The 21,547-nt window shown below is 38.7% G+C and overlaps 1 protein-coding gene across 4 annotated transcripts in view; it reads right to left on the reverse strand.

Annotated features, from left to right (window-relative positions):
* Positions 1 to 21,547, reverse strand: part of LOC309510052 (CASK interacting protein 2) — a 74,369-nt gene that overhangs the window by 47,761 nt on the left and 5,061 nt on the right. For all 4 annotated transcript variants that reach the window (XM_082185019.1, XM_082185018.1, XM_082185021.1 and 1 more), the window contains exon 2: positions 19,678 to 20,239. In XM_082185019.1, coding sequence (XP_082041145.1) covers positions 19,678 to 19,771 — 94 coding nt within the window. In that variant the 5' untranslated portion in view covers positions 19,772 to 20,239. The remainder of the gene's footprint in view (positions 1 to 19,677; positions 20,240 to 21,547) is intronic.

The raw sequence follows: 21,547 nt of genomic DNA on the forward strand, positions 1-21,547 counted from the left end.
TACAATAAGCAGCCATCAAATTTATGAACAGAAATTGAGAAAAGCTTTAATTGGTAAAATTACATTTCCACTGAAATATGGTGCATGAATAGTCATGAAATATTAGAATTAGTAATTTAAATACTATTTTATTAATATATTGGTGAGCCCATTTCCGCCACAGCTAAGTCTCAAAAGGTTAAATGTCAAGAAATAAAACAGGGCTCTGAATGTAGAAAGAAAATCCATTCACTAGATTATTGAGGAAAAGAGAAAACTTTCATCTTGGCTTTCATATTGTAAGTTTTGAAGGATTAGGGTAATTTCATCCTCAGAAGCAGAAGAGGAGTTCGGAACAGGGCTGCGACGTCCCCTAAAAGGGTCAGTAAATGTAAATTGGAGTTAATCTCAGGAGTCAGAGGCCAAAGGTTGAGCACAAGATTAGTTTTAACACCACAGTCTTAAGCTTGGGAAACAATAAGTTCCAACTGCTTTTGTGGGAGAGTGTTCAAACTCATTCCATGGTGACAAACCAATGCAAAAACAAACCAATCAAATGACCATTGGCCTTTTTCAACAAAATGTAAAAGTTCAACGTTTGATCATTCTCTTAAACTGGAAAAGTGAAAGACGACAGCGTTCCTTCGGCCCAATCCTCGTCTCAATGAAGTCTCTTACATTGTTACAAACCACTTTAACGAAAATGCCAGAGTAATTTGCAATGATTCAATTTGGTTTCAAGCTAAGACCTTTCAGAATATTAGATAAAATGTACAGCTGCAGCATCCAATTTCACCAAAAGCCATTCGTGAGAGCTAGTCCTAAATGCACGAGGAAAGTAATAGAATTCACTTTCGTTTTTTTGCCACGCCTTCAACTTTGAACACAAGACTGCATTTTTGAAATGACATCAAATCACAAAACGTTTCAAAGAGCGCTGCCATTCTATAGAGAGACTGTGGCAGTCTGCCGCTGCCAAGGCCTGGATCTGTGGCCTCTGGAAGGCTATGCATATCCAAACCAAACACATTCCATGATTTTATGTCCTGAAGAAACCAATCCTGGTTTTCCTTTAAAGTCAGATAAAACAAAACGATCTCTAGGGACAGAGGAAGCAATCTCATACTAATAAATCAGTAATAGAAGTCCGTGGGTTTGCAGACTGCGTGCATGACAGATTTCTCAGCTCGGTCTCAGTCTCGGGGAGTCTGTTGTGTCAGCGGAGTCGTGCTGTCACAGGGCTAGCGGTGCAGTTAATGGGCACGTCTGTGACTGCAGTGCGGTCAGGCCGTGTCACAGAGGACAGAGCAGAGTGTGAGACGCGCTTTCATCTCCGTGCCAAATGATGAGGCCCGGCAGCTGTGGGGCCGGCCACTGGGGAGAGCAGAGAGACAACTTAAACAACTGTAAAATCACTGATGAGCAGGTCCTCTGCGAATGTGTACATGCTGAACGCCAATTTTCAAACTGGAATGTCTGTCATTCACATTCCCTGCTTTTCACATATTGCTTCTTTAAGTGTAGTAGAGCAGTGGTTTTCAGTCCTGGTCTTGGGGAACCACTGCACAGCAGTGTCTCTCTTATCTGACACATTCACAGTGCAGATCATGGTGCTCTCTCCAAACAAGCTGATGATCTGAATCTAGTGTGTTAAATAAAGGTGCTTCTCAAATAGAAGGCTGCATCCTAGTGAGGCTGTGTCCTTCGTAGTCCAGAGTCCTCCTCAGCATTAATTGCTAGAATGGGATGGTCCAGTAAGTGCGCATGGCTATGTCACACATGTTGGAGCCTCCACGGTCGCTTCACGAAAATACTATTTAAATTTAATTTTGGAAAAAAATATGTTGTATTAAAATTATACTTTTAAGGGTTAGGGTATAGGATATTAAGGGATAGTTCACCCAAAAGTTAAAATTCTGTCATTAATTACTCAGCATCATGTTGTTCCAAACCTGCAAGACTTTTGTTCATCTTCAGAACATAATTGAAGATCTTTTTTAACTTCTGAGAAATCTGAGACAAATCTGTCCCTCTATTGACTGTCTACGCAACTACTGATGGTTCAAAAAGTTCATAAAGAGATTGTAAAACTAATCCATATGAATTGAGCGGTTTAGTCCAAATTTTCTGAAGAGACACCATCACTTTATATGATGAACAGATTTAATTTAGACTTTTATTCACATATAAACATTAATCAACTCACACATCAGTTGTGGGAAACGGAAGCTGTTGTGATTGGCTGTTCTCTTGATGTGCGAGAACCAATGAGGTTCATCCTCGTGTTACGCAGCACGTTTGAGCTTCAACAAGAACCAATGAGGTTCATCCTCGTGTTACGCAGCACGTTTGAGCTTCAACAAGAACCAATGAGGTTCATTCTCATGTTACGCAGCACGTTTGAGCTTCGGCAAGAACCAATGAGGTTCATCCTCGTGTTACGCAGCACGTTTGAGCTTCAACAAGAACCAATGAGGTTCATCCTCGTGTTACGCAGCACGTTTGAGCTTCAACAAGAACCAATGAGGTTCATTCTCATGTTACGCAGCACGTTTGAGCTTCGGCAAGAACCAATGAGGTTCATCCTCGTGTTACGCAGCACGTTTGAGCTTCAACAAGAACCAATGAGGTTCATCCTCGTGTTACGCAGCACGTTTGAGCTTCGGCAAGAACCAATGAGGTTCATCCTCGTGTTACACAGCACGTTTGATCTTCAACAAGAACCAATGAGGTTCATCCTCGTGTTACGCAGCACGTTTGAGCTTCGGCAAGAACCAATGAGGTTCATTCTCGTGTTACGCAGCACGTTTGAGCTTCAACAAGAACCAAAGAGGTTCATCCTCGTGTTACGCATCCCGTTTGAGCTTCAACAAGAACCAATGAGGTTCATCCTCGTGTTACGCAGCACGTTTGAGCTTCAACAAGAACCAATGAGGTTCATTCTCATGTTACGCAGCACGTTTGAGCTTCGGCAAGAACCAATGAGGTTCATCCTCGTGTTACGCAGCACGTTTGAGCTTCGGCAAGAACCAATGAGGTTCATCCTCGTGTTACACAGCACGTTTGATCTTCAACAAGAACCAATGAGGTTCATCCTCGTGTTACGCAGCACGTTTGAGCTTCGGCAAGAACCAATGAGGTTCATCCTCGTGTTACGCAGCACGTTTGAGCTTCAACAAGAACCAAAGAGGTTCATCCTCGTGTTATGCAGCACATTTGAGCTTCAACAATAACCAATGAGGTTCATTCTCGTGTTACACAGCACATTTGAGCTTCAACAAGAACCAATGAGGTTCATTCTCGTGTTACGCAGCACATTTGAGCTTCAACAAGAACCAATGAGGTTCATTCTCGTGTTACGCAGCACGTTTGAGCTTCAGCAAGAACCAATGAGGTTCATCCTCGTGTTACGCAGCACGTTTGAGCTTCAACAAGAACCAATGAGGTTCATCCTCATGTTACGCAGCACGTTTGAGCTTCAACAAGAACCAATGCTTCTTCGCTTTATATGATAAACAGATTTAATTTAGTCTATTATTCACATATAAACATTGGTCAGCAAACATAAACAGAAGCTCAACCGGACCTACTTGAAGCGCTCAATTCATATGGATTAGTTTTACGTTCTCATTATGAACATTTTGAAGCGTCAAAGTGCAAGTTGCTTTATGGTGTTTTTCTGTCATATTTGGACTTTTATTATATTGGCCAACTGACAGTATTGAATTTGGATTGATCTCCTGTGAAGATACTCGATCCAGGTATCAGAAAGATACATAATTTCAAGAAATCTCATTAAAAAAATGAATGACTTCAGGGTGCTTTGTCATTGTAATTTACTGTCACTTCATTTAACACAATGTGCCATGGTTAAATCCATTAAGCAGATTTCCCCCAAAAATCAGAACGGAAAAATTGGAAAAAAAAGTTTGGGACTGCTGATGAGGTGTTTCTGCACGTCTCAAGAGTAGACCCATAACATCTGATGAAGAAATAGCAGACTCAAGGAAATTTTCTCGCTAGTCCAAAAGAGAGAAAAAAAACTTCTCAACTGCTTCATGACAAGAGACCGCCTTAATTATAAGTGTGCAAGAGCTCCAAAACTACAATTTGATGAGTAAAGTGCAAACAGGTTATGAAGCTAGTAATAAAACAAACCATAAATGTAAAGTGCAGCCTGTCAAGACAGAGAAAATTAAGATGCTGTCATACTAAATTACGTGAAAGCGTTACAGCTGCTTTTCTGAACCAACACTTTGAATAAAGCATTTTTGAATGGTGGAAAAAGCTATGCTTTTCATTAATATTTGTAATGGCCCAAACCACCATCCAGATCACAGGTGCAAGGTTGTGCCAGTGGCCACAAGGGGAGTGCATTTCAACTCGGATTAAAACAAGCCGTAATTTCCTCCTGCTGCTTCCTATTATGTCTCAAAAGCAACAACAGAAGAGGTGGAGATTATTCAACAAGAGGGAAACATCTGTTTCAGTCATGGGTTTTCCCACTACAACCAGAGGATCTGGACAACTGCATTGGAGGCATGTGAGAATAACCTGAAAATAACCCTCATATCCATGCAGCGCTCCACATTAAGTCATTGATCTTGAATCTGAAACATTTATTGTATTTGTTTAGAGAAAACAATTAATCTAGGATCAGATTCATGACTACAAAGAATTGAGCTAAATAATGTATCTTCAATTAGCTGGAGCTACAAATGGTTTTATATTCTGTGTGCTGTCAAGAATTGTGGTATTTCTGAAAGAGAAGTGCGATGCAATCCCTCAAATGTTGGGCTAAATTACACAGCTTACCATTTTGAGGCAGTCCTCACTTACAGTCACCCGCTTTAAGTTTTGAAACCATATTTTAGGGGTAATAAGGTAGAATGCAAAGCCTCATATCGGAGGCTGCGTAGCATGCAAATGATCAGCGCTCTGAATGTGGGTGTGTGTGATACACGTGGACAAGGCAAATAGAAGAGAGTCACAGCTCCAGTGCTGAGCAGCTGCAACACCATGGCAGGCCTGTTTCTGTGTGGCTTCGCTCACGGTTTGTTGATTCAGCAGAACATTCAAAGTGTCACTTTAGCACAGGTGATGACATAATGATGAGGGTGATGATGATGATGGAGGAAGAGACCAATCAAAACTGCTGAGTATGTGGTATGTTGATGTGTTGATGCAGAGGTGGTTTACAAAGCATGTTCTGCTAGTAGTCATTTAGCTAAGACTTTTATCCAACTTGACTAACAGTTTGCTTATTGCTGGTTCAGTCTTCCATGAGTTTAAAGGGATAGTTCACCCAAAAATGAAAATGTTGTCATCATTTACTCACCCTCATGTTGTTCCAAATCTGTATGAGAGTTTTTGAAGAATGTTGGTAATCAAACAGTTGACGGAAGCCATTGACTTCCACTGTATTTTTAATTTTTTTTCTACTATGGAAGTCAATGGCTACCCTCAACTGTTTGATTACCAACATTCTTCAAAATATCTTCTTTTGTGTTCAGCAGACGAAAGAAACTCATACAGGTTTGGAAAAACATGAGGGTGAGTAAATTATGACAAATTTAAATTTTTGGGTGAACTATCGCTTTAATTGTCTTCATCAAGGGTGTAATAATGGGTGTACAGTAATTTGTTCATCCAAATAAGCACATTTCTGCCATTACGTCACACTCCCTTTTACATAAGCTTCACTGTTCGTAAATTGTGTCACATACAGCTGTCAAATGTAATTTTAGATTCTAGAAATATCAAAAAGCGACAAAAATATTTTTATGACAAAAAAAGCACATTTTGAGCAAAGTTAAATGACTAATTTCCCATTATTGTAACACAAAAAAAAAGAGATTAAATCTGATTATAAAGATATTTATACTGTACATTCTGATAGTATTCGTTGTACTTCCTTTAAATTGTGCTGATTTATTAATGAAAAAAACCCAACAACTTTGTATTAAAGTAATACGAAGCATTAAAGGAACAAGAAGTTTTTTTCTCTTCTTTCTTTTGATTTTGGACCGAAAAGTGATCTGATCCATTTTCACAAGATTCACTTTTTAAAACAAAAATATAAAATATTTTAGTACCAATTTCTTGGCCAAAAAAGTGTTTTTCTTTAGAATGCATACAGCAGCTAAAACTGTAATTTAACACCACACACACACACACACACACACACACACACACACACAAAGGAATGCATTTTGTTCTCATGATGAAAAGGAAATTCACACCCCACGCTTTGTTCAGAATGGCTTTTTTCCTCCTATCCCAAACTTTTATCGGTTTACCCAGAATCCGCTCGATTGCACAGAGATCACGTGCTGCTGGCATGTGATTGGCCGTATCCGTCTGAGATACGCAGGCGCTACAGGAGATAAGGTGACAGATTAACAGCAGAGCGCTTCTCCTGCCATATCTGTGCTTTGGCTCACGTCCGTTCATCTCCATATGAAAAGAGCTGGAGCATTTCCATTTCTCCCGTTAAAATACATTTGAGAGCTCATAAAAATTAAATTGGTATTTTGTGGATTTTAGTCCACATCTATTAGCTTTTAGGCCATCTATAAACTAGTAGTTCTTGAAGTTGGAAAAAGAAAAAAACTTTTAGCATAGATATTGATTTTCTCCTCCAGGAAAGCAGACTAAGCATACAGATCTATTTCGAAGGATTGTACACACATTTTTGTTCAATTAAAATATATCTATCTTTAGTAAATTGTAAGGATTATGTTCTGTTTAGTTTTCCTGTGTTCCTGTTTTTCTTTGGATGCGTGTGCTAATATGTGCTCATTGGTTGCTATATATAGCCCTCATTTTCAGTTTGTTTTTGTCAGTTCTTGACTCTGTTAAGTGGTTGTTCTGCTCCTGCATGTGGATAATCTCCCTGGGTGTTTGTTATTTTGCTTTATTGTACATTAAAGTTTTACTGCTGCATTTATATCCTGCCTCAAACTCTTCCTTGCTGCAAATTCACTGTGACAAATGAATGTAAAGCCTAGCTGTTTGTGAAAGTAAAAGGCCTGCAAAGATTTAAAGATCAAAGTGCACGTTAAATAAAGTTATTGTCTCCCAAAAGAAAAAGATTCTTGAGATGCACCTCAATTGATATGGTAAAATCAACGCCATTGTTCCTGCTTTTACAGTGTGTACAATAGCTGAGAATTGCGGAAGCCTCCTGAGCTAAAATTCAGATATGGTAATAAGCGTTTCATTTCTGACATGTGCTGTAAGCAGTAGACCAATCACAACAAACTGAGCCATCTGACATATCAGAGCAACAAACTGAGCCATCTGACCAATCAGAGTAGAGTAGACCAGTCACAACAGACTGGGTCATCTGACCAATCAGAGCAGAGTAGACCAATCACAACAGACTGAACCATCTGACCAATCAGAGCAGAGTAGACCAATCACAACAGACTGAGTCATCTGACCAATCAGAGCAGAGTAGACCAATCACAACAGGCTGGGTCATCTGACCAATCAGAGCAGAGTAGACCAATCACAACAGACTGGGCCATCTGACCAATCAGAGCAGAGTAGACCAATCACAAAAGACTGGGTCATCTGACCAATCAGAGCAGAGTAGACCAATCACAAAAGACTGGGTCATCTGACCAATCAGAGCAGAGTAGACCAATCACAACAGACTGGGTCATCTGACCAATCAGAGCAGAGTAGACCAATCACAACAGACTGTGCTCAACTCGTGGAAAGGAGGGGGTTTAGAGAGACAGGATCTTCGAGCAAGTCATTTTTGACTCTTATTTGAGAAATTAAGTGTTTTGCATTGTATATTATGAGAAAATTAAAGTGTTTTTTGACCTTTGATGTATGTAACAATGATGACCTCCAAAACAAAATTAGGAACTTTAAAATAGCATAATAGGGGCACTTTAACCAAATTACATAGTTTGTAAAAATAAAATTTAAAAAATGTAAAAAAAATTATTGTGATCATTTTTTTATGTTATTTTGTATAAATAAACCATCCAAACACACAGATTCATAACACTTAATGCAATGAATGATTTTAAGTGTTCTACTTCAGTTCACACCTGTAAAGATACACATGAAATACAATGTTGAAAAAGAGTGATGTAACATTATGTCACGTAACACCACAGGATAATTGAGAAAAGAAGCTTTTGAAAACAGCTACTGTAACATTAATTAAGCAATATCACAAGAGCAAGTCAGATGTTGTTCCGAATATTAGCACGGCTTGAAGAATGAATGAATTGGTTGAGTAAATGATTCAATGACTCACTCATTATGATCAGTAGGTGTCATAAAGGTCACAAAGGCCCACTTGTTGCTACTAGCCTAACTGGAGTAAAAAGCCCTAGTGCTGGTGGATTGTTACATCAGAACTTCTGGAACAATCAGCCAATCAAATTCAAGGATAAGAACTAACTGCTGTTTGATTAAAAATATATCTCAGTTAGTAGTGTTGCTATATTTAGTTACTCCCCAACCCTGATATCGCCATTATCATTAGGGATGTGCATTATGTATCATTTGACAATAATAATATCGTAATTGTTGTTTCAACGATATGGAAGCTGACAATATAAAGAATGTCACTTACTTTGCAAAAAAACTAACAAACACGCCTTGAGAGAGCAGCGTGATCGCAAATGTGATATTGGTTTTACACAGAAGTTTAACCCTTTGGTGCTCTTCGTCATTTTTGACCGAAAAATGTAAAGTTTGGATTTAAATATTTTTTTTTACTTCGTCTGAATGGTATGAAACTTGGTAAAGGTTTTGGCACTTGCTATGTGAACACACAAAAAAATCATGGACATGATTCGAAAAGGTTAATTGGTCCTAAAGAAAATAGTCACACTTGTGCTCCTCGTGGTCAAAAAGGACCCATTGGAAATTAATGGTAGGCTAATTTCATCTAGTGGAAACGTGAATCAAACAAAATCAGATTTTTTGGAGATATCAAGCTCAAATTTGGAACACACTTTGTTTAGAGTTATGGCTTTGATTTTCTTGCAGTTTTAGAGTAAAACATGTTTTTGAAAATATAGATTTCATATAAAAAATTTAAATAGTATTTTTGTGCATTTTTCATAGCAATAAACGTAAAATTCTGTAACTAAAAAAACAAACAAATAATTTGCCAAGTGTCGTCTTTAAAAAGAGATCAAACTTTTCTAAGAAATGAAGTCTGTGCTCCAAAGCATTTTATTTTCAGGTCTATGCTCAAAACGTGAATAAATGGATTGTAAAAACTGCGTAAATATAATGTAGTACCATAAAATCCCCTAAAAATACAAAATATTAAATAAAAAACACTATCAAACTAAAATATAGCACATTCCTTTCATTAAAAAAAAAAAAAAAAGTTTTCTGTCATTTTTGGCCGCCATGCACCAGAGGGTAACAAAAACGTAATTTTTTAGACCCAATATGATCTGTTTTTGCTCTATTTTGCCAACAAAAATATTTCCAAATAAAGTCACAACAGAGCGGTTAATATGTCTCTATTTCGTTCCTAAATGATTCACCATTTTTTAATGAATCGGTTGAATAAATGACAGGCCTAGTTCACTGCCCTGTCTCCGCACAGAAAGTCTTGCAGTACCTGTTGAACGCACTCATTCAAACTCTATTAGAGGACACAGAGAGCGCTGTGGGGCGTACATTCCCTCTAGCTGACATCATCTCTCCTATTCTTGTGCATTTTTTTCCCCTCATTCAAAGTTCGGAGTGTTATGTCGAAGCCTGGACAATGGTTGGCATGCTCGGAGAAGGAAGAGTGCCAGAAAAGTATCTGTGAAACACTATTAAGCTCCAGCTCAAGGCAGCTGTGGCTCATAAGTCACTGCATACAGTGTTCTGAGGTAATATTGACCTATTTTCCACATACTACCAGATTCTGCTCCCGCATTCCTGTGTGGAAAAGAAACGTGGCGTAGCCACTGGTCGTATGCGACGGGGCTTAAGCATTAATTGACTTCAGTGTTATGAAGCTCTGTTGGGGTTTTACTAAAAGCTGTGTGCACTTATAGTAACTTTCCATCCCTAAATACAGCCAAAAAACCCCCGGCTTAAGCTGGGATACTTCAGGCTGCTTGTGCATGTAAGCTAAATGACAGCAAAGTGGCATTTGAGGGACTGTTCTGTGGTTTATTCAGCATTATTCTGGCCTCAGGCAAGACTGTAGTACTTTTCTCAGCACAAGTCCTCTGTGTCAGGAAGATAACGTTTGAATGCGCATTCATAGGCAGAGAATAATTGCCGTAATCTCAAAGCTATTCTGTGACACACTAAAGACTGCATCTGCGAGTCTGATGGACACAACAAATGCAGGATAAGGAGATAAGACGGCGACAGAAAATAAACAGTGCATGGGTCAAATGCACGCGCACATACACAAACAGGATGATTTCAACCAATCAAGTGTTCAGATGGTTTACTATTCTCAGAATGTAATACGAATGTGTTTCAGGCCTCTAACAGACACATTTCATGTGGAGAGTCACTTTTTTTTTTTCTGATATTCTCAGAAAACAAAAAAATATATATTTAAAACAAAAAGTGGTATTGGCAATAAATCTATGTGGTCTATATCAAATATTTAAGAAACACACTACAATTGAAAAGTATGGGGTCAGTAAGATTTTGTTAAGAAATTAATTAGTGATCGACCGATGTATCGGTTTACCGATATTTTTACCGATATTTAAGCATTTTCCCATAATCGGGTATCGGTTTTGTAATATCGGATTCGCCGATAAACGGCGCCATCTTGTGGCCGTTTTGAGAATTCCGCCATTGCAGCCCGCGTCTGAGGAGATCAGTCAACAACAACTCTGTGCACAGGTAAAACATATGTTCTGCTTGCTTTGCTTTAATTTTTCAACTTTATTTAACATAACAGACATGCAGAAATGAGATTTGAGACATGAATGCCTGATATAGCCTAGTTTATTTATGCAGCTTGGTTCTAAAAAATTGAGACGAACTCATGGAGTCACGTAGCGTAATCCGTCATGTCCTGCCCCAATAAAGACGTAACTTTACATGAATTAAATAAAACAGACATGAATGAGTGCATGTTGAAAATAAAAGCACTGAATTTAATTCTCTATCAGTTGTATTTGCTCACCATTAGTCTCGAGAAAAAAGTTCGTTCATATTGCTGAGCACTCACTGGGTTGATGATCAGGATGCTCACGGCCACTGAATGAAACTTTTGACAAGATTATCTTGTTTAAACATCCTAGATTATATTATTTACTACATAGCAATTATTTCGCTAATAACGTTACACATCTAAATATACCGCTTTGTGGAAATTAATTATTTATTATCTCCACGCGCGATCGCGGTTGAGTTCTGTGTAAAATAAATGCATAGATAAACAGCACTTTTGTCAGTTGGCATTTCATGATCTAGATTCAGTCTAGATCATGAAATGTCAACTGACAAAGTGCTGTTTATATAGTCTCGAAAAAAAAAAGTTTGTTCATATTGCTGCGCACTCACTGGTTGATGACCAGGAATGCTCAAGCACGGCTACTGCATGAAACTTTTGACAAGATTATCTCGTTTAAACAACCTAAATTATATTATCATTTACTGCATAACCATTATTTCGCTAATACAAATCTAAATAAATACCGCTCTGTGGAAATTAATGATTTATTATGTCCACGCGCGATCGCGGTTGAGTAAGTTATAGTTCTGTGTAAACGCATAGATAAACAGCACTTTGTCAGAAAGGATTTCATGATCTAGACCGACAAAAACATTATTAATAATTAATAACATACTAGTTGGAAAATGCAAATATGCTGTTTTGTTTGTTACTTTCCTGATAATGTTATATTCCAGCTAATATTATTCAGTGAATTAATATTACCCAGTGAATCCTCACTCTTTAAACCTATTAAACGGCACATAAACCTTCTAAAACTGTTTAAAATGAATTACATTTCAATACAAAATACAATACAAAAAATACCTCCAACATGTGGAACCACTTAAAGATACATCACTCAACTATCTTTGAATATATGTTAGAATAATTTTTGTGCTTTATTTTTTACCTCATCAAAGCTTTTATTTTTAAACAAAGACACTTAGTAACAATGCACTTTATTTTTTGGACTCAGACCCCTCTATTTATTTGTGTATAAATATAAAGTTTTTTATGTATGCAAGGAGGGAGTGATTGTTATAAATAAAATTGTTTGTTCAGTTCATTTGTGTTGTAATAATTGTGTCAAAACCAGAAGTATAACAGTAAATAAATATCGGTTCTGCATATCGGTAATCGGCACATAAACATGCAAATAATCGGTATCGGTATCGGTTATAAAAAATCAATATCGGTCGATCACTAAAATTAATACTTTTATTTAGCAAAGACAAATTGATCAAATGTGACAGTGAGACTTTGAACTGTCTATTAATCGAATAATCCTGAAAAAAATGTATCACGGTTTCCCTAAAAATATTAAGTAGCACAACTGTTTTCACATTGAAGAGAAGTGTTTCTTAAGGAGGCTTGTTTCCGCAACGGAATAAAACGTTTAAAAAGATAATTGCAACTTTTTTTCTCACAATTGCGAGTTATTTTTTCAGAATAGTGAGATATAAACTTGCAATTGCATGTTATAAAGTCCATTTCTAAGGGAAAAAAAGATTTATAAAGTTTATATCCTGCCATTCTGAGAGAGAAAAAAAGTCAGAATTCGCAATTACTTTCTTTATTTTTTATTCTGTGGCGGAAACAAGCTTTCATCGTTTCTTTAGCATCACATCATAGGCTATATATTATATATTCATATATATGGCGGTTTGGTTGAAATTATCAGAGATAATTCAGGTGACAACAGATGCCTTATAGCCTTGTATAGGAATATTTCTCATCTTCTGAACAGCACCTGACATGCTCTCAGGACGTTTCTCTTTAGCGAGCCAATTAAACATTTAGCAGGCAAGTGTCAGACTCGACAGACAACCACCAAACAGAGACAGAATTTCACAGTCTGTCAAAAAGGGTTTTAACATGTCTCCTTCAATATGCCCCCCTCCCCAAACCCCCAACCCCCAACCAAAAGGAGAAAATCTCATTAGTTTCCCCTAGTTTTTTTCACTAGTTGTGATGGGGGTTGCTTGATATTAAGGAGCATCATTAACATGCAGTTAAACCACTAACTAATGAATGAAAAACCACCCCAATGGCTCTTTCAGAGGATCAAATGAAATCATCTGTGATTCTGATGTTGAGCGGCGTCAATACAAACTGAGAAATCACCACCACCGGCTCTTTGAGGTCAAAACCACATTCATTGAACTGAGTATTATACAAGAGAAAACACTGGGAACTTCTGCACCCTGAATCCAAGGTGCTGGAGGTTAGTGGTGGGTGGTATGACCAAAATCTTATTCTGTAATTAAAAAACTCTGAGGAACTTAAAAAGAAAATTGGTTTATATGTCAAATAACCATGAGGTGATGCCTATATTTGGATAATCTAGTTAATTAAATACTTCACAATGGTATTTAATCTGAGTACATTCTCAGCAACAAGGATAAACATGCTTTGTGCCGACCACAATGTGCTTTGTGTGGCGAATTACTGGGTGCCGAGAGCAAGAAACCATAGAAGTTCAAAAAGCATTTAGAAACTCAACACTCAATCTTTAAAGACTGGAAATTACACTTCTGTTGTTGATGCAGGTACAAAATTGTCGATAATCATCATGCATGCTTTTGTAACATTATAAATGTCTTTGTCACTTTTAATCATTTTCATGTGTACTTGCTGAATAAACGTATTCATTTCTTTTAAACAAAAAAACCCTACTGACCCAACACTATGACACAGTTTTCTGGACTGACAGAGGAAATGATGGATGTAGATGAAATTTCACTCTGGTTGAAGCAGCAAAAGTAGAAACCAACGACAAAGTGTGCCTGTCGCGGCAGACTCAGATTTACATGGAAGAGATAACTTTTAATATTTGTCACTTTATCATGTTGTATCTTGTTCCTTTGAAAAACATGTCTATGCCTACAAACATCCCAGAACTAAAAACAACAGGACTTAGAGGATCAAACGTCTGGCATAAATCTGGAATCATAGAGGATTACTCCATGGATTTAACCCAAAACATTATCACACTAACACACATAAAACAAATTACTGCACAATTCCACCCAAACCTCCGACTTCCATCTCTTATTGAAAAGAAAAAAAGTCAAGAAGAAAAAAAATCCATCCTACAAAATCCAAAGTCAGCGTATATCGGACGTGCACCATGAGAACTTTAATCTAAAATAGGTCATGATAAGAACAGGACATGATAAGAAGGGTCTCATATAATACCCTATAATCTGTTTGGCCACCATCTGGGTCTTCATCATGATTTATGAGAGTCTGAAGTGGGGTGAAAGCAAACCTGCGCTGGCAGATGTCAAGGGGAGCAACGGATGCGTTCATCATCAATGGATGCGTTAAATGTTTGTTGGGTTGCGCAGCCTGGGTGAGCACGTGTGCGAAGCGCAAGGTGATGAATTAGTAAAGCTGCGAGTTGGAACAAAGGGTCGTGGGTAATCTGACAGGCTGCGGCGCAGCCCCTGAGGGACTGAGACAAAGCGGCGGGAACGAAGGGGCGGAGGCATGCTGGGTAGGCTAGTCAGCTGGCCGGGTCTTCTCCAGCCTGAAGGATGAGGGCCACAAAAGCCCGCCGTGCGTTAATGACTGTATGAAAGCGTTTATGACCCTTAGCGCACTAAAGATGACATTATAGAGCAATTACTCAGCCTGTGTGCCACTCACACAATGGCTCGGGCCTTGATTCTGGCCTGAAAGACAACAGAGAAGGTTATACACGAGATCGACTCGTGACCCTGTCCTGCCTTGAAGTGGCTGCGTTATCTGTGTGTGTTTACACACACTTGGGTAAAGAATAGCTGAGGTGGTGCTGGGTTATCATACTGACCTCTCGCTGGCCTTGGAAATCAAATCCTGAAGCTTAAGTCCAAACAAAAACCCAACAGTCAATTGTAAAGGTAGAAGTCTCGAATGACCAGGTGTTAAGACGGCAAGGTGTAGAGAAAACCAAAAACCCCAAGGCTGAATATACCCTCAAATAGGGCATTATTTGAGGGGACAGCCATTTGTAGTGGTGTCTGAAACCATAGTGGACGTTATTGAGTGCAATTATTCAATCCCACATTGCAACGCAATAACAAGTGTACAGGCGATGCACGCTCAACGACTGTCTGAATTCGCTCCCTCGTTTTAATTCACTCCTTCAAGTGAACTGTATTAGTGGACTAACGTAGGGAATAGGGATTGAGGGTTTAGGGGGCGATTTCGGATTCAGCCCTATTCTTAAACCTAGTCTTTCCCATGAGGCCCAGGCAAACATACTGCCAAGTTACCTGCGATAAATACAGGCACCTGTCCAACAAGAGGACACAATCTTCAAAAGACAAAGTTCCCTGTGTTTTAATGGTTAATTACAAGCACCTTCGCAAACATGTGAAAAGGTCACCTGCAAGGTACAAAGGTATATTTAGGGCTAAGGTCGCCCCAGGTGTGAAGTCGCATGAGAGTATTTTCCTTTCAGGGCAGCAATTATCTATGATGTGTATATACAGTGCAGTAATCTTCAAAAGTTTAGGATTAGTACGTTTTATTTTAAAGGAGAAACATCATCAAAATCTGACTTTTTCCGTGTTTAAGTGCTATAATCGGGTCCCCGGTGATGAATCTACCAACACAGAAAACGTGAAAAGTGACAACCCAGTAACTTTGTTTTGGTAAGCCTTTCTCTTTAAGCATGTTACAAAAATAAGCCAATCAGATTTCGCTCCCCTTCTGACGTAGGAAGGGGATCTTATTACAATATTACTGCCTCTTAATCTGCACGTTTCCACCCACTGCGCCGCCATTTGGTTTTCGCGAGCAACAACAGTGTAACCAGTTCTAACGCAATGGAAAAAGTTCGAGCAAAGCATGCAAACTGTTCTGTCGTTGGCTGCACAGAGCACTATTTGACCAAAAAATTTCACAGCTGTCTTATAAAGACCTCAGGGAACTGTCAACTTGTGTAAAAGTTAAACATGACGGCACATGCAAGTCGATGAGATTAATCAATGTAACTCCACAACAACTACATAAATGTATATCCACTAACCATTCAGAAACGTCCAGGTTAAGTCTAAAAGTTGTACCTCTTCCTGAGTCTCTCTGTAAGGCTACTCCGCTACTGGTTATTTCTGAGATTTTGGATGAGTGAGATTTTCGCATGTTTTGTTATTGCAGAGTATCCAAAACTTGTGTAAAGGATCGTCCGTCTTCTGAACGGGAGCGGGGAGCAGCAGCTCATTTGCATTTAAAGGGACACACACAAAAATGGCGTGTTTTAACTCGCACCCAAAAAGGGGCAAATTTGACAAGCTATAATGAATGATCTGGGTTGTATTTTGAGCTGAAATTTCACAGACACATTCTAGGGACAACATAGATTTATTTTACATCTTGTGAAAAGGGGCATAATATGTCACCTTTAAAGAAATTAATACTTTTATTCAGCAAGAATACATTAAATTAGGGATGCACCGAAATGAAAATTCTGAATGCACCCGCAAAATGGTCCCAAACATAACTCCGGCACACTCGCTTAATTTCTCCTCGTGTCTGCTTTACGTGTTTCACGGTTGAGTAGCACGCATGCACATGACCTTGCTTAATCGACTATCGATCTGTTTTATCGATTAATCGTTTGCATCCCTAGTTTCTACAAAAAAATACCATTTCAATTTAAAATGCAACGACTGATTTGCACAACAACACTTCTTTACCATAGTAAAATGACTGTAACATACAGATTTTATTGGCATATTTATTTTACAACTGTCTCTATATCAGGGATGGGCAACTTCGGTCCTGGAGGGCCACTGTCCTACAGAGTTTAGCTCCAACCCTGAGAAAATCAGCTGCCTGTAATTTTCTAGTAATCCTGAGGCAGAGTCATAGAGAGAGAGAGTTGCGACACTCCCATAGACCTCCGTTGTAAATAATGGCGGCGCTTTTAACCGCCTACTTCCGGGATATGAAGATCGGAATAGTTCCAAACACTGTCATTTGGGCGTTGGACACCATTCACTTACATTGCTGCGCGTCGAGTTGTTCCAGAGTTAAGTTGCCGAAATATCGACCTCTTTTGAATTGTCAACTGTCTATATTGTATCAGAGGCCCTTTGCGATGCTTATACTGGTCTTCATTTGTACATGCACAGCGTAATTATTTATATTTTATGTTGGTTGTTTCAACCAATTTTCAAGCACTGCCTGCTAGCTAACGTTAGTTAGCTAGCGCGACTTCGTCAGCTAAGAGTTCGGTAATGAATCGCTACCACCTTTATAGCAACTTTTATTTAATTTAATTTTTTGGGATATACTAACTTTTCATTATGTTATTATTGTCTTGAGTGAAGCGGCTTGTGAGAACAATGCTGGACCTTTAGGATTGTTATGGCCATCACCAGTCCTGTCTGTTTCATGGATCACCTGCCCCTGGTTTTTGTTTTTCTTGTTCACACACACAAGCACACATTTTTGTTGTCTGTTATTGTTTAATAAAAAATATTTTATTTGAAAACCTTCATTTGTATCAGCCATGCTTAAATTCGTTTTTAATCTGTTATAGTTTTGATAATGTGTATGGCCTTAATCTTAAAATAATATTCTTAGTCTTAACATGATCATGTTTCACGTTGTGGTCCTGGGGGTGGCCACTTTCATCAGAAGAAGTGAGCTAGCTTCTAAGCGAATTCTGAACGGACCGCCACGGCAGACCTCTTTGCGTGATCACGAAGGTAGGCTAATGGCTGAATCTAAATTTATAAGCAAAATCACGGGAATCAATAGCCTAATACAGCCCAGTTGTGCTAAAATAAATATCATGAGACGTCCATCATCAGATGAATGATATGGAAAAGTTAAGTTAGAGCCGCTAAAGCCAGTGCTACTACCCATGCGAACATGAACACTAAGCTTTTCCCTCCAAAAATATAGCTTAAAACTTATCTCCAAATGCAAAACTGACATTAACAAAATGCAATAATGCAATAACAGCTGAAAAAGTACTTGGGTGTGTGTTTTATTTTATATTTACCGTTCAATAATGCAATCGCTGCTGTCTGTCCCATAGAAGAACATGACAGCCAGCGTACGTTTTGGAACTATTGGGGCTTACATGAACCACGTGACAGCCATAGCGGCGACATCAAAGAGTGTCGCAACTCTCTCTCTCTATGGCTCTGTCCTGAGGACCTTGATTAGCTTGTTCAGGTGTGTTTGATTAGGGTTGGAGCTAAACTCTGTAGGACAGTGGCCCTCCAGGACCGAAGTTGCCCATCCCTGCTCTATATGTTATCCCAGAGAAAAGACCCTGTTTCTCTTCTGATGCCTGGCAGTTTGTGAGGTCTTATTGGGGGAGCTGTCTCTCTTCCCCTCTACAGACTGGACCACATCACAGAGAGCATGGGCTCTTTATGCTGGAGTCGAGTGCATTCAGCTCTCTCTTAATGTGCTGCCATAAAGAGATAAAAGTAGAGCGCAAACACGCAGTAGAGTCTGTTGATGTTATCAGGACCCGGTTGGCAAGATGTTCCAAAGGCCAATCGCACTGCTCTTAAAGAACACAAACCAGGAGATAAAATAAACTTCAAACAAAGACCAACTGGTGGGACTGGGAAAAACAGGCATGAATGGGGCTCTCCGGGCAGTGAGTTCATTCGTGTTAGATCATTAGAAAGAGCATAGAAATACACTTAACCAAAACAACAGTCACCACTGCGGGTCCCGATCTTTGACCTCCTGAAATAAACCTGTGTAACTTGGCTATGTGCAAGTAAATATGTGCAAATGTGTTTCCCAATGACTTGAGTAAATGTCTACATGAATTCTGCAACATTTCTGTAGAAAGCGTGCGCTGAATTCAAAGTTCTTCACATCACCACATTGCATGCTTATTGAGTAAATATTGTGGCTAATTTGATCATGCTTTCAACCATGAATTACCATGCAAGTTAACCCAAAATTAAAATCTTTCATCATTTACTTACATCATTCCAAACCTGCATGACCTTATTTCTTCAGTGGAACAAAACAGGAGAATTTGAGCACATTGTAGCCTAAATATTTCAGGCTGTTCCTCACTTGAAGGTATTGTATGGCTTAAGAAAACTTGGAATATAGTCTATTAATAAAATTGACTACTATGATCTACTTTCAGTGTATTAAAAAAGAGCAGCATGGACATTATGCTAAACTTCTTCTGTGGAAGAAAGAAAGTCATACAGGTTTGGATGGACATTACATTTTTCAGAATTATGGTTAAACTACTCTTTAAAATCTTGCATGTCTCTCACAATTCATGGAGAAAATGTGAAAAACATGCAGAATCTGTTCAACAGTTAACCATTGCAGACCATTTTAGAGCAAATACATGCATATCAAGAATGTTTTTGAGCCCTAGTCATGGGTGTATGAATATTAAACCAGGATCACCAGAAGAAATATTCAAACGTTTCACAGCCCATCTTTTAGCTCCCTATTTGCCAACGAGGGGCTGTGAAAGCAAAGACCCTCATGGATACACATCAAAAGCTGTGTTAGAATAGCAATGAACTGTTACTCACTGCTTTTGCTGGCTTTGACCTTGGCCAGCAGTTTCTGTGTAGTAGCTAGATCTCCATTCTTGACCGCTTGCAGAAGATCCTGCTCTTTTCCCATGATCTCCACCAGCCAGAACTCCACCAGCGTCCCACAAGAGTCCCGCTCCTCCCTTACACCTCCATACAGCGGCGCAACCGCGGCATGAACCTATCCCAGAATCCTCTCTTTCGGTAGTGCTTACTTCACTCGGGGTAGGTGACAGCCAGATGTCTGAGAGAACCACAAGCAACCAGATATCCGTATTTCTCCAACAATCGCGTCATCAAAATCAACAGACCGTCTACTTCAGCTCTCCGTCTGGTTATGGATGCGGAAGGCCGGAGGAATGGAAAATCTATTTTGCCTTATGAATTGCCTTCCGGTTTTTCGTTCTCAAGTTTCCAGAGCCTTTTCAGGGGTAACCGAGTCGGTTTGGGTCGCGTGGAGCTCAGATTCTGGGAACGCAGGGGCCCTGTTGATGCTGTGGTTTAGAAGGTTGAGAACTAAGACTGGAGTTTTGGACAGTTTGGATCAGCAGACCAAGACCTGAAAAAAGGAGTCGGCAAGAAAAATAGCACTGTTAATACACCAGCCAAGTACAGTGCATGAGCAAAGCAGCAAGACAGGGAAAGTCACGCTGAAAACAGCAAGACTTAGAGACTCTTTTCACCTCTCACACTTGATTAATTCCTTCTCAAGGAAAGGTTGCAGGTGGATTTTTCATGCTTAAAGGGATAGTTCACCCAAAAATGTAAATTCTGTCATCACTCACTTTCATGTCAGTTCAAACCTGTATGACTTTCTATTGTTAAACACAAAAGATGATACACTACTGTTCAAAAATTTTGCTGAAAAAGTTTATTCAGCAAAGATGCATTAATTATAAAAAATGACAATAAAGACTTGTTAGATTTTCACATTGTTTCCACTAAACTATTAAGCAGCACAACTGTTTTCAACGTTGATAATAATCAGAAATGTTACTTGAGCATCAAATCAACATATTAGATTGATTTCTGAAGGATCATGTGACACTGAAGACTGGAGTTGATCACAGGAATAACTCACATTTTAACAGATAGAAAACAGTTCTATTAAATTGTAATAATATTTCACAATATTACTGTTTTACTGTATTTTTGATCAAATAAAAACAGCCTCTGTGAGCTGAAGAGTTTTAGAAAAGTGTAAAACATTTTACCGACCACAAACTTTTGAACGGTAGTTGTCCATAATTAAAGTCAGTGAGGTTCAAAATAACACTGTACCCCATTGACAATTATTGCATTGACAAACAACTTTTTTTATTATTACATAATATGATGATTGTATTTTCATTTTTGGGTGAACTAAACTTTTAAGCTAACTTTACCAACCAATATATCCGTCTTGTCTGTGTCAACGACATGATGCTCATGCAATTCATTTTGATGTTTTTTGTGGTCATACAATTAAAAATGTCAGGATGGATAATGAAGGAAATAAATTGAATTCCTGAAAAGAAAATCTTATTACATTGTTATAAACATCTGAAAAAAACTTTTGTCCGCCAAATCAAAGTATCACAGAAAAGACTTCTGCAGTGCAGACACGCATGACTTTGTGTCAAGATCAATAAGCCTCTTAAAATATAAGATTACTTGACCTTTTTATCCACAAAGCAATGGCAATTCAGGTTGTAAATGAGGTGCAGCCAAAATTCACCCTACTTTCAGCTTTAATTGTTATGTGTCACAGACACTCGACAGAAGAAGATGGGATTTTTGCAAAAGCGGTCTGTAACCATCGCCAGAGAGACTTCGCATTTACGCATGCACCTGCACATTTAAAATGTGTTGGCCAAGCATTTGTATC

The sequence above is a fragment of the Leuciscus leuciscus genome, assembly GCF_965113295.1.
Source record: "Leuciscus leuciscus genome assembly, chromosome: 1".
Lineage (NCBI taxonomy): Eukaryota > Metazoa > Chordata > Actinopteri > Cypriniformes > Leuciscidae > Leuciscus > Leuciscus leuciscus.